Source organism: Leptonychotes weddellii, chromosome 2 (assembly GCF_054177405.1).
Source record: "Leptonychotes weddellii isolate Sample4059 chromosome 2, ASM5417740v2, whole genome shotgun sequence".
Classification (NCBI taxonomy): Eukaryota; Metazoa; Chordata; class Mammalia; order Carnivora; family Phocidae; genus Leptonychotes; species Leptonychotes weddellii.
In genome coordinates this window covers 118,210,200-118,224,706 of record NC_138370.1, presented here as the reverse complement: position 1 = coordinate 118,224,706, position 14,507 = coordinate 118,210,200, and the positions used below count along the sequence as shown (strand labels likewise).

General features: G+C 45.1%; 1 protein-coding gene and 1 pseudogene across 1 annotated transcript in view; one reads left to right on the top strand and one right to left on the bottom strand.

The window, feature by feature from the left end:
- Positions 1–5,174: 5,174 nt before the first annotated feature.
- LOC102747497 (oligosaccharyltransferase complex subunit OSTC pseudogene) lies at positions 5,175–5,781 on the top strand (annotated as a pseudogene).
- Positions 5,782–12,211: 6,430 nt separating this feature from the next.
- The window catches only part of SCD5 (stearoyl-CoA desaturase 5), a 135,775-nt gene continuing 133,479 nt past the window's right edge, over positions 12,212–14,507 (bottom strand). The window contains exon 5 of the mRNA XM_006741882.3: positions 12,212–13,690. Coding sequence (XP_006741945.2) covers positions 13,500–13,690 — 191 coding nt within the window. The 3' untranslated portion in view covers positions 12,212–13,499. The remainder of the gene's footprint in view (positions 13,691–14,507) is intronic.

Below are 14,507 nucleotides of genomic sequence, written 5' to 3'. Positions count from 1 at the left end.
GGTGGAGTATGGATGTGGATGGTGAGGAAATGCAGATGGGGAAGCTGGGAGGGAGCAGGGACGGGGGGCTCAGGTTCATTTCCCTTGGTCTGCAATCATAGGCAGGGCAGCCCCCTGGAGGGGCTCTGGGGCTTCTCCTCCCCAAGTCAGTATGTGAACCCATGTGAAAATCCACTCAATGAATATCAAGGTGTCTCAGTTAGGGGCCTGGTAGGGAAGAGGTGCTATGGTCAGATAGAGTCATTTGGGGAGGGTTTTGAAAAGGCATGTGTTAGTTGGATTGCCCAGGAAGCAGATGCTGGAGTTGGGGGTGTCATTGATTTGTGGGAGGTTATGCCCATGGAAGATAGGAGGGAAGCAGGAATGAACTGGGAGAGCCTTCACTCGCAGATGAAAGAAAGGAAAGAAGCACAATTGGGCAGGGGAGCTCCGCACACAGCTCAGAGCCGGCCCAAGGGGGCCTGGGAGCCAGGACTGCCAGTTAGTGGAGTCTTCTTACTGGGCCAAAGTGGCCAGGCCCTGGTGCCCCCCATGCTCGGTCATGGGCTAGGGCTGCTCAGGAAGTGTGGCAAAACAACAAACAAACATGTTCTGAAGCTTGAAGGCAGTCAGTTAACCGTGATTTTGTTTGGGGACAGCAAGTTCTTTCTGAAGGGAAGATCTGACAGGTGTACCTCCACAACTGTCTTATGGGCTACTCACACAAGCCCCGGGGTGGGTGTCGAGCAACCACAAGCAACAGCGTAGAGTCGGTCAGAGGACCATGCCCCCCCTTAGCTCCAAGGACAGAGACGGGAGCATGACTGTCAGCTGAGGTGGCAGCCAGTGTGCAGCCAGCCTGCAGGGAGGGAATCTAGGAATAAACACCCGGACCACCCTCTCTCCTCCCTCTGTGCTCCGGGTGCTCCCCATCCTCCATGCCCCACCAGCTCACTGATACCATGCTCGACCCGCAGTCTCCCCGAGCAGAGCGCAGACGGAGGGGCAAACAAAATGTGCTGAGCATCCAAGGGCAGCCACAGAGGAGAAAGAAAGTCTTTAAGGGAGAGCAAATGGAGCCTTGGAGAAGGCAGGAGTCAGGGGAAGAGGTTGCCTTGCTGGCTTCTCCCAGCTGTCTGCCTCCCCGAGTTATTGGAGTTCCGCACGATCGCTCCCCACCCCCTCAGCAGCTCCTCTTGCAAAGCCGGGGCCTTAGGAACAAGTGATATGGAGTAATTTATTGGAGATTGAGGAAGGGAGGGTGGGAAGGGAGGAGAGAGAGAGTGCAAGAGAGAGAGAGAGGGGAAAGGGAGAGGGAGAGAGAAGAGAAAGAGGGAGAAAGGGAAAGGGGGAAGGAGGAGGGGGAGGGAAAAGGGAAATAGGAGGAAAAGGAGGAGAAGGATGAAGAGGAGGAGGAGGAGGAAGAGAGGCAGACTGAGAGACGGAGAGAGGAGGGGAGGAGGACAGCGAGGGAAGAGGAGAGAGAGGGATTGAGAGTACTCAGTCACACAAATCGCACAGGCACACACACTCTGTTCTATTTTTTTAGCTCTCACGTGGGAGCTAAGGAAGGGACCAGAATCTGAAACCAGAGACACTCCTGGACTACTTATAAACCTGCCTGTGTCGTCCCAACTCCCCAGTTCTGCCCACCTTTCTGAGGCCGAGGCCGTGGTGCTTTGCAGAGTGCCTGTGGCCCCGCAGGTCTTTTTTAGCACTTCCTGCAAGGGCTTCCCCCACCCCCCCACCCAGCTCGCTTTCCCCCGGCTGCCTGCAGGCATTTATCTTGTGATGTTACTTCAGCAACACTCACGTCCACAGGAAACATTACTTCTGCTTCTGAGGAGTGGACAATGCTGGGCAAATTACTTTTGGCAGCAAGCAGTTAAGATAATTTTTTAATGAGACAAGGCCTCAGCGCATGGTGTGTTCAAGACAGGCCCGCTGGAGCTGAACCCAGAGCTGACAGATGGTTTCTCTCCTAACTTAGTTTGACTGAGTGAGACATTTGATTTGAGCTTCTATTAAAGGGAAATAATGTATTTAATTGTTTGATGATGCTTGGCCTATTTTCAAGGAAAGAATTCAACTCTTTTTGTCTGTAACACTGACCACCTCCCCTGCCACCCCCCATGTAATATGTCCAAATTCTTAAGTGCCGGCTTAGGATTTACTAAGTCACTTATTTGTCTACAACATTTAGCAAAGTAATTGTGGACAAAATGTCCAAAGACGTGATTGTACTTGGACAATGGGGTGGGAGACGGGGAAGGTTTGATTTCTTCCCTTCCAGGTGAATTTGTCTCCTTCTTAAAAGTCACATCCATTTATTGGATATATTCCATATTACTTAAAAGTAATATCCATTTATCTCCCCACAGTACTCCATCCTATGCCTTCCCCATAGCGGGAGCTAAGTAAACTCCTGTTGATGGTCAAGAAGAAAAAGGGCAAAACAGTCTTTGGTGCTGTTTTCTGTTGGGATGGTGATGTGATGTGATGTTTTGATGTGAGTTTGAAGGCACCCATCTCCATTGAATCACTGACAGTGTGAAATGAAGAGAAAGACCCGGTTGAGAAGAGGCTTAACTTAATCACCCCTTTAAAGAGTCTCTCTCCAAACACAGTCTGGTTCTGAGGTGTTGGGATCAGGACTTCAACGGGTGGATTTGAGGGGACACAATTCAGCCCCTAACACCATCTTTGCCTGTTTCACTCCTTAGCATGATCTTGTTCCTGTGGCTTAGGGGGCGACCCCTCAGAAGGGACGTGCAGCTTTCTAACTCTGACCATCTCGGAGTGGCTCTGTGATTGGACAGTCCTCACAAATTGAGGGGTACCTTATGCCCCCCACCACATGTGCTTCTTAAAAGTTGGGGAAGATTTTTTTTTTTAAATTATTTATTTATTTATTTATTTATTTATTTATTTGAGAGAGAAAGCACGGTGTGTTTGGGAGGGAGAGAGAGAATCCCAAGCAGACTCCCTGCTGAGCGTGGAGCCCAGACACAAGGCTTGATCTCAGGACCCCGAGATCATGACCTGAGCCAAAATCAAGAGTCAGACGCTTAACCAACTGAGCTTCCCAGGTGCCTCTAAAGGCTGAAGCATGATTTCAAAGCCTGTTTATGAAAGGAAACCTGCACCAAATACTTTTGTAAAACTAAGAATTGTCTTCTAATTTTTTTACTTTTGTAAGTTTGGATTTCTGGGTCAACTGTTGCTGAAAGTAGGGCTTGCATGTATTCATAAACAATGACACGCAACAAACGTTTTGGAGGTCCTGCTTCCAAGCTCTCTGCTGGGAGCTCACGGTACAACTGTGCCCAAGACACACATGGGCTTGCCTGCCTGGAGTGTCACATTTAACAAGGCAAATAAAGGAATGAGTTACAAAGATGAGACACAGCAATGCTAAATAGGGTTTATTTCTGCAATGCACTACATTGTAGCTATCCACCCATCCATCCATCCCTCCATCCTTTCATTCATTCATTCATTCATTCATTCATTCATTCATTCAGTAACACTTATGGAGCACCTCTCATCTCTCAGGCCCTGTGGATTGGGAAACACTTGGTGATTCAGACCAGCATGGTTTGCATGACCCTTAAATGTGAGCTGTGAATTCTTTGTACATTGTTTTTAGAGGGAGTTGTAATAGATTTATAAAATCCAGCCAAGTATAGCCCAAACTAGGTGTAGTTTGGGAAAATACTTTTCTTTTTTTTTTTTTTTAAGATTTTATTTATTTATTTGATAGAGAGAGAGAGACAGTGAGAGAGGGAACACAAGCAGGGGGAGTGGGAGAGGGAGAAGCAGGCTTCCCGCCGAGCAGGGAGCCCGATGCGGGGCTCAATCCCAGGACCCTGGGACCATGACCTGAGCCGAAGGCAGATGCTTAACCACTGAGCCACTCAGGTGCCCCAGGAAAATACTTTTCTGATGAAGAGTTTTTTATTTTCCTTTTTTTGGTCATTCTTTTTTTCTAAAGGTGGTGTGTTGAGCAAAATTTCAGTGCCTCGAGGTGTTTTTGCAGACTGGATTGCTGAGGTCCTATGGTAATGCCAGTGGCCTTTCAAGTCTGATGTGCTTTCATTGATTTCTTTTTTGATGCAAAAGAAATTATTAAGATGCACTACAATCAGTGGTCTAGAAATTGCGATAAGGGATGTTCTTCTCAATTAAAATAACCCATAAGTGCTATGTATACGAGCCAGGAGCACTTATCTATTTAGAGCGGGAAAACCAAGTGAGATGGGGATAGCAAAAATATAGATAAATATGCATACTTTCAAAAGAGTAATTATATTTTTACACCTCTTCAAGCTGTCCCATTTTCTCTTTCTTCTGTGGCAGTGCTGAATTTAAAGCAAATGGAAAAACAGCAGATTGAATGTTACAATAAAATACATTATATCAATCAGACAAACAAGGCAAGTTTGTTGGGAAGGTTTAAATTATCTCTGTGCACACTCAGCCTACTTCTAACACGGAGTGTGGAAATCTGGCAGCCAAATCATGATGGCACGTGATGGTCAGTCACCTTATTTTGAAGCATGTTATTGTTTCCAAGGTTTATAATGCTGGTATTTCCTGGACACAGCAATACTCAACTTAAGGACATCTCTCAAACGGAAGCTTAAAACCAAAACAATGCAAGGCAAAACAAAAACAAAAGCAAAAAACTCCTGAGATTGTTGAGAAATATTTAGCCATTGCAGTGACATTCCAGGAATATCAACCAGCCTCAGTGAATTACCCGTCGTGTCATAGGCCACCCTAACACTCAGGATTCTGCTTTCCCACCTACAAATGTTTTCTAAGTTATACTGTGGCCTGCAGTCTCTTCCTTTTTTTTTCTTTTATAAAGATACAACATTGAGATGGCTTCCAGTCACATTTTGCTGGGGTAGAGCAGAATCTAGCGTTTTCTAAGCTTGCTTGCTATTGATTCCTGTGGTCTTGGATCGAAGAAGGGACCTAAGCAATCATTTGTTCCAATGTGACATATTATAGATGAAGAAGTGGAAGTTTTGTACATTTTTCCTTAGGCTATTTGTCTACCCACAAAGTAACAATCTAACCATTCCTGGGTTGTGTAGATGTAGGCCAAGGAGCCAAATAATGTCAACAAAATCACATCAAAATGGCCTGTCGAGAGGCCCTGTTGAGAGGCCCCTGCCACCACCAAGATGGAGACCTTGTACTGGGTCCTGTTAGTGCTCAAATGCCCAACCTGACCCTGAAGAAGCCTCCCTGGGGGCACATGGCTTCCGCCATGATGGTGTATGTGCTGGTGGTGGGGTCTTATGTCCTTATCACTGGAGGAATAACTTATGATGTTCTTGTTGAACCTCCAAGTGTTGGCTTTATGACTGATGAACATGGACATCAGAGACCAGTAGCTTTCTTGGCCCACAGAGGAACTGGACAATATATTATGGACGGATTCGTGTCCAGCTTCCTATTTACAATAGGAGGTTTATGTTTCTTAATCCTGGACTAAGCAGATGTACCAAACATTCCAACATTCCAAAACTCAATAGATTTCTTCCTCTATTCGCTGGATTTGTCTGTGTCCTATGGAGTTTTTTCATGGCTAGAGTATTCATGAGAATGGAACGGTCGGGCTATCTGATGGGTTCAAATGCCTTTTCAGAAGAAATCAGTGGATATTGGATTTGCTCCTGTTAATGACGTTTTAAAGGCTGCCCCAAGCCAGCGATGTGAAATATGGAAAAGAACGAAAAGCAGCAGAAAAGAAGCATCTAGTGAAAATATAGGAGCATGTTGACACTTGAACTAGAATGTCTTCTTAGTATCAGAGAGACAAGCTTATTCACAGTATTTTTCCCTCTTGCCTATGTTGATGTACCAATGATGTTAAGTGCCGTTTTCTTCTTAGTTTTTAATGTCTTAGAGAATATATACTCAATTTCTACAACCATAATATTGAATAAAGTGATTATTTTTTACAGCTCCCTTAACATTTCTTGGAGATGACATTTCCGACTTTGAAAAATTAATGTAAAATCAGGAAGCGAAATCCCATAAGCTGAAAACTCTGGACAGATGATCAGCTTTACTTATGGTGCTTTGCCTTTAAACAGAACGTGTGACAGTACATTATCTCAGACAGATACGCAAGACTGTTTCCTACACAATAAGATGTATGAAAGGAGCAGAAATAAATAATTTTTCTAATTAAAAAAAAAATAACCTGTCCATTTCAGTGTCATGAAGCTGATCCAGACCCTGGCTTCAAATAGACTAAAAAGGTGGTTGGAAAGAGTCCAATATATCATTGCTTAAAAATTCCCCACATAGGTCTTCACTTTTAAAATAGTGATCTGAGGTGAGCCTGGGTGTCTTAGTTGGCTAAGCGTCTGCTTTCGGCTCAGGCCATGATCTCAGGGTCCTGGGATCGAGCCCCACATTGTGGGGCTCCCTGCTCAGCGGGGAGTCTGCTTGTCCCTCTCCCTCTGCCCCTTCCCCCTGATCATGCTCTTTCTCTCTCTCTCTCAAATAAATAAATAAAATCTTAAAAATAAAATAAAATAGGGGCACCTGGGTGGCTCAGTCATTAAGCGTCTGCCTTCGGCTCAGGTCATGATCCCAGGGTCCTGGGATCGAGCCCCACATCGGGCTCCCTGCTCAGCATGAAGCCTGCTTCTCCCTCTCCCACTCCCCCTGCTTGTGTTCCCTCTCTCGCTGTGTCTCTCTCTGTCAAATAAATAAAATCTTTAAAAAACAAATAAATAAAATAAAATAGTGATCTGAAACCATGAAGGGCAAAAGATGCACTTTGAGATCACTTCTCACCTTGGTTGGCTGTGGTTTAACTGTGTATACATTCTTCCTAATAAGCCGATTTGCCTGCGTTACAAACGGCTCAGTCCAGCAGGACCTGTAAAGAGCAGAGCGAGCACAGGTGCTCATTGGTTGGCACGTCTGCAAAAAGCACTTTATGCTGCTGGCTTAAATGCCTTTTAAATTCAGAGGACGGAGTTGTTGCATCCATGGGCAGGAACTGCCGGACCAGGAGAGAAGTGAAGTGGGTCTTCCGGATCCCTCCACCTCAGGTGTGAGAAGCCTGTTGGCTGGCCCTGGAGAGGCATCACCTACATGGATGATTCACTCTTCCTTTGAGAAGCTGCATATCCCAGTTAGCCAGTTCATCCTCACTCAAGGATCGCAGTGATCACATCGGGTACAGGTAGGGGCTCCGCCTGCCTCCCCCCACCCTCACGCGTGACATTGTCATTCAGTCTGGGAAAAGGAGCGCCTTCTACAATTGGTCCTGCTGTTTAATGATGCATACATTGTGAGCACCCGCTTTTAAGAAATCTGGTAATAGGGGCGCCTGGCTGGCTCAGTCCTTAAGCGTCTGCCTTCGGCTCCGGTCGTGATCCCGGGGTCCTGGGATTGAGCCCCACATCGGGCTCCCTGCTCAGCGGGAAGCCTGCTTCTTCCTCTCCCACTCCCCCTGCTTGTGTTCCCTCTCTTGCTGTCTATCTCCGTCAAATAAATAAATAAAAATCTAAAAAAAAAATTTGGTAGTAAGAATACGACCGTGCCCTGCTCCAGCGGGACCCAGTTACTTTGTCCATCGACAGCACAGAGTTTGGTGGCTCTGCCCAGCAGCTGGTGCTTCTATCAGAAAAGCAACTTTGGAGATTTCTCTCAGTGACATGAGAAGTAGCCCTGCAGAGGATCAAACAAGGGGAGGATGGGGACATCGATTTAGTCAATTCTGAGTTGCAGGGATTTGAACCGATGGTCGGAGGCCAAGTCGTCTTTTTTGCATAGTAACTGTAGGTTTAGGAGCAGTAACGAAGGGTAGTGTGTCGGGGCAGAGGCCCCCCGCCATAGCTAACTGGGGCTGCTGTCTGCGGGTCTCTTCCTCTTGAATCGGTGGGCAGTCGAGGCAACCTGCGGCTGACTGCTCACCCGGGTGCCCAGGCAGAGGTGTCTTGAGAGGACAAAAGCAAGTGAGAAGGCTGTCACAGAGCCACGAGCCACAGTAGCTGCTCGAACACAGACTTGCTGCCTGGCGCTGGAAGGGGGGCGGGGCAGAGGCAACACTTTCCTTCCTCTTGCTTCTGACTTGCAAATTTTGAAGTCAGGAACATTCCAGGGGGCAGGGAGGGGTGGGATAGTTTTGAACTCTACCACCCTTGAGGAGAACAGGAGAGGAGTTTCCAGGTCATTTATAGCACTTCCTTGACGCTGAGGAAAGGGAAGGAAAGGATTTTTTTTTAAAAGATTTTATTTATTCATTTCAGACACAGAGATACAGAGAGAGAGAGAGAAAGCATGAGGAGGAGGGGGAGAGGCAGAGGGAGAGGGAGAAGCAGGCTCCCTGCTGAGCCAGGAGCCCAACGTGTGGCTCAATCCCAGCATCCTGGGATCATGACCTGAGCCGAAGGCAGACACTTAACCATCTGGGCCACCCAGGTGCCCCAGAAGGAAAGGATTTTCATGAATACCCTAAACTAAAAATGGGGGGGGAAGATTATAAAGGTTAGGATACTTCTTTCCTTCCTTGTTTTTCACATGAGCAGCCGCTGAGAACTCAACTGGCTTCCAGTGTCTTCTGTAATTTGAGGACAGGAGTGAAAGGGATAAATGAATGTCACATAATCCCCGAAGCTCATTCTCATCCAGTAGCTTCAGCCTTGTCCCTCTCCCAGTCTTGTCTCCCAGCTCCTGGGGAGGAGAAAAATGAGCTGTGGGAAGCCTGGGTGACTCTGCAAGTGGGGTTTGTCCTCTGATGGAGGCCAAGGATCAGAGGGAAGCTCAGGGCCCTGCCACTGTGCGGGGCTTTTCCACACGGGGGGGGATGACTCCTACAGGGATACCTGGGCAGGACGATCCAATCCAGTGGGGTTCCTTTATGGAAGGGCTCGCTGAGGCTCCAGGAGACAGAGCCTTTGTAGGCAAGGCAGAACTTTCCCTCCAGCCTCTGAGGGTCAGGCTGGGCCTGAGAATTCAGTTGACAGAAGACAGATTAGCGGGAGAGACGCTTACAGAGTTTATTATTTACATATTCATGGGAGCCTTCACGGGAAAATGAAGCCCCCCAAAGTGGTTGGGCCCAAGTGTTTATATACCAGATTGGACTAAGAGCACTAATTGTGAAAAAGTACCAAAAATATATGGGGAAGCTAACAGGAGATAAGGGTAACTTGCAAACCCTTGTTAGCACTGATTCTGTTGGTACCTTCTCCGTCTCTGGTGATAAGGATGTTTCTTCCCCCCGGTACAGAGGGCAGCTCTCACATGGGAGTCGCATCTCCTGCTTTGAGGAAGAAAAAGGGAGGTCAGAAGGTCTTTCTTGCATCTGCTGTTTCCAAGTGCCTTTCTTTCTTTCTTTCTTTCTTTCTTTCTTTCTTTTCTTTCTTTTCTTTCTTTCTTTCTTTCTTTCTTTCTTTCTTTCTTTCTTTCTTTCTTTCTTTCTTTCTTCTTTCTTTCTTTCTTCTTTCTTTCTTTCTTTCTTTCTTTCTTTCTTTCTTTCTTTCTTTCTTTCTTTTTCTTTCTCTCTCTCTCTCTCTCCCTCCCTCCTTCCTTCCTTTCTTTCTTTCACCTCTACACCCAACATGGGGCTCAAACTCACAACCTTGAGATCAAGAGTCACATGATTTACCGACTGAGCCAGGTGCCTCTCAAGTGCCTTTAACTGGAAATAATCTTACGTCACACTGGCATTTGGGGCATATTCTGCTACCCTTCACCATCCAGCTAGTTACTAGCAAAACCAGAACTAGAAGCTGGTCCTCTTCACTTCCAGTCTGTGGCTATTTGACTATATCTCAGTTACCATCTTGTGTCTGAGACAGTTATCATCTTGTGTCTGAGATGTGCTACTCACCCTCACCTGATGTCTTGTGGGGACCTACGATGCACCAGGCCTGTTCTCGGGGCCTCCAGATTTATCTGAGCACATAAGCTTTACTGTTCCTACCTTGTGGGTGAAGACATGGAGGTGCAGAGAGGATCAGTAGGTTAATAAATGGCACTTTCACATGGTTCAGCCTAAAAACATGCGCTAGGTAACACAGCAAGTTAGATCACGAGTTCAAATTCAACATCTTGCCATTTGTGACAATATGGATGGACCTAGAAGGTATTATGCTAAGTCAAGTAAGTCAGAAAGAGAACGACAAATACCATATGATCTCTCTTATATGTACAATCTTAAAAAAAATAAAAATGAACTCATAGATACAGAGAACAGATTGGTGGGCTGTTGGGGTGGGCAAAATGGTGAAGCTGGTCAAAAGATACAGACTTCCAGTTATAAAATAAATGTCATAGGGATGTAATGTAAGCATGGTGACTATAGTTAATAATACTGTATTTCATATTTGAAAGTCGCTAAGAGAATATATCTTAAAAGCTCTCATTATAAGAAAAAAAATTTTCTCACTGCATGTGGTGACAGATGTTAACAAGACTTGTGGTGATCATTTTGCAGTAGATACAGACTGAGCCAGCCAGGTGCCCTTTTTCTGCAATATATGTAAATATCAAATCATTATGTTGTATACCTGAAACTAATATACTGTATGTCAATTATACCTCAACCTAAAAAAAGGAAGAGAATTCAAACTCAGGTCTTGAACTTGAGTCCAGTGCTATTTCTACTACTCCACTAGGCCAGAGGTTTTTGGAGTACTTCCTTTCATTAAATTGTTTTCCATTGATTATGTTTATTTTTATTGTTTCATTATATTTTGGGAATGAATGAAACAGATGCATTTTTTTTTTTAACCAAGAGCATTCCTTTCAGCCTCACTCTGTGTTCTCCCACTCAGACCCAATTATTTCCCCTCAATTTTGACCTCCCAGATCCAGATCCCAGAAAGGAGGGGCAAGAACTTGAGAGGTGTTTCAAACCTGAAGTCAGCCATGTCCCTATTTCTGTTGCTGTTGGTGGCTATTAGGGCTCGATGGGACCTTAGCCAGAGTCTGGTTTTATCCTCTCTCTTTGCAGATGAGAAAACTAGATCCAGAAAGACTGGTTTTCTCAAGGCCACACAGCTGGCCAGCTCCATAACACGCATGGGAGATGCTCTGTTGGAACCACTTCCCCTTTGCTCCCCTCACCTGGATGCATGGGTGGTTGTGTCTGAAGTAGCCTTGTAGGACACGGGAGATTAAGGAGAGGGCATCACCTTACTTTAAACTGATCCTCTCAAAAAAAAAAAAAGTACCAACCTCTCTAGGGCCACTTTGGATAGTCTTGGGAGATACGTCCCAGGGTTACTTTCTTCCCTTAGATGCTGCTGAGACCTGCAGGTAATGTTAACATGGAAGACTCTAGAGTGATCTAACTTCCATCCACTCCTTCAACAAAATCATCTCGATCCTCATTCATGGCCACTGCTGCAGATAAATACGCGACTCTCAGGTTCAAAGGAGTGAGGTTCTGGATTTATTTGGACTAGATGGGGAATATCCTCATTTTGTGAGAAGACTTCAAATAGTTTTCCAAATGTAGCCTTTCCTATTAATGGGCAAGCAATAAGATTGGTACATTTAAGGGTCAAAGATTCACGGAAATATTCCCAATCGAAGATATTCCCAATCATTTTTGGTCATGTTGATACAAACTCAACTTGGAATACAGTTACACCCTACCAATTCTCCATCAAGTTCTCAGCAATGTGCGGCCGCAGTATGAAGCAGCTGGTAGATGCCTGTCATGCCCTGTCATGCCCAAAGGGTCCAATGGCTGGAATCCCACTCAATGGCAGGCAGGCCAAGAAGTCTGTATCTGATAGCAAAGGCACAGGCGTTTCGGGGCAAAAGAAGGGCAGAGTGAAGAGTTGGGAGGCAGGACTGGAGGGAAGGCTGAGCCCGTCTCCTGTGCCTCTGGTCACTCCTAGTGGGGCCCGCTGGGGCTCGGGGAAGGAAGGTGTCCTTCATGCTCTTTTGGGTGACAGGTAGGAGTAGAGGTGCCCATTCGTCATCTGGAAGCAGCCCAAGTGGCCATACTGGTGAGTGAGAAGTGGAGAATGACACCACTGGGGTTCTGCATTCCAAATAAAACTAGCCAATTTTCTCTCTGGCCTAGGCCTAATGGGATACAGGAGGCCTGGTCTTAGGGGCGTCAATAGTCCAGCGCTCAAATCAAATGGAAATCATATGGTCGTCATGGAGCATCAAGTACCCTTGAGAGAACATCCTCTGAACAATATTTAAGTACCTGGTCAAGAACACCAACGAATTCATAATCATTTATTGTAAATCACTCATAGTTCATACATTATTAATGGCAAAATAACACTGTTAAACACCTGCTGGATGAAGAACTTCATTATGACAATTTCCTACTGGTATCATTTTTTTTTCAGAAATTTTTAAGTTCCTACATCTTTCCTGAAAAGATCTATCTTCGAAGTGCTCCAACATCTTTCTTTTGCTCTAACAACTAAAACAAAGGGCACGCTGTCCCATTAATTCAACATGCTCTTTGCAAGGCAACTTAACACATGAAAATTTTTTTAATCCAGAAGCTGCATAATTTATATTTTGCTGCAAAATCAATGAAGGCCGCATGCAGGGGAAACATTAGTAGACATTGAGCTCTAGATAACTGTCGGTTATTAAGATCTGATGGCCTGGTGTGGAAAATTAATATGCTTATTTAGCAGGAGTAGCTAAAGTACATGCATCAGTGGCTAGGATCAATTAGAATATAAATTAGGTGTCTAAACATTTAAATGAGAGCTTAATTTGAGCTTAATTTTATGTCTAGCACATCTGAGTTATACACCTTTAAAATGACAATAGCGAAGAGAACAAAATCAAACACCTAAATAGACACTGATTTATAGGGTCGGCTGGGCGTAATTGGGACACAAAACGAGCTGAGCAGTGGACAGATCTCTTCTGAAGCAAAGACAGTGGAGCATTAATAAGCTATAAACAGGGCCAAAAAAATAAGAGAGCCATTTCCTGTATTGCCATTTTTTTTTAAAGTGTTCAATTCTCTCATTTAAAAAACAACAACAGCAACACACACACAAGCACATTCACGCAGTAATTACAAAACAGAAACATTCTTTAGTTACTTAGACCCTCTCTTTTGTCTTCTACCCTGCCTCTCTGCTCCTTCAGATAAGGGGTTTAAAAACAGTGCTGGGTTAACTGGTAGAAAAGAAAACCAGTGCTCTCCTGAATCGCACCGAGAGAATATTAAGCTCCTTCATCCTGTCAGGGTCAACATCATGTACAAGCACACGACCCTGTGTGTTTGATGTATTGTAGCTACAGCGACTAAATCACGTGCTTACACTCTAATGTTAAATCATAGTTACGCTGACGTTAAAAATTTTTTTTCATTGACAGTTGACAATATTTTGAGACAAACAGGAAGTTCCCAAACCACAGAGATTCTGTTCCCTCCCTACCCTCTACCCCCTCCCACATCCAATGAGCAAAAGAGCTATAGTAACAAGAGCCATGAACTAAGGTGTCAATGGCAGACATGTTGGAGGGTGGTTCCATGTTTAAGTGCTGCCATCTCCAGTCTTGGCTTTCCGGGCCTCGATCATCGGCTTGGTTGCCCGTTTGCGGTCAGTGGCCAGCCCCAGCCAGCACATGAGGTCAATGAACCAAGTGGTTGGGTTGAAATTTAAGCCAAATTCACTTGCAGAGTAGTCAAAGGGAAAGGTGTGGTGGTAATTGTGGAAGCCTTCACCTGGAAGACAAAGTGGGCATTGAAATAACCCATCTCCACCTCTCTGCACAGATTTATTCACCCCCCCATTTATTGAGGGTCTACCATGTGCAAGACATTATGTCAGGCTCTAAGGGGAGCAGAAGACTTGGTGTCTGTCCTTAGGCAGCATTGGCTAGACTAAATAGGAACAGAACAATAACAAGAAAGTTAATCAGCATAGAGTCATGAGATTAATTTCCCCGTATGAACTGTAGATATGCTACCCTGATTTCCAAGCCTTACTTCGTAGACAAAATGCTAAGTGGCTGATAACAGATCCTCATTTTGATGTTTGTTCATAAGAGGAAACTAGCCTCTGTGGGCTGGAGGGATTAAAGGAGGGCTCGTTGGGAGAGCCTGGAAAACCAGATGAGTACCGTTCAGATAGGTAAGCAAATGGAGAAGCTGGACCGTTACATGTCCCAGATGGGCTTATATATTATTCTCTCCCTCCCGGTGAATAGCTTTTCCTCTCTTACTTTTTTTTTTAATTAAAGTGTTTTGAGGAGGGATCTCAGGGCTTCTTTCCTCTGACTCTTTTAAGCAGCTTTATTGAGATATAATTCACCACATAATTCATCCATTTGAAGTACAATTTAATGGCTTTTAGTATTTTCACAGAGCTGTGCATCCATCACCCCAATGAATTTTGTAACATTTTCATTACCTAAAGGGAAGCGCCACACTCCTGAGCTGTCATCCCCCAACCATCCCTCCATGCCTCCAGCCCTACTTTCTTTCTCTGTCATGGTTAATTTTACGTGTCAACCTCACTGGCCAAGGTTTGCCCAGATTA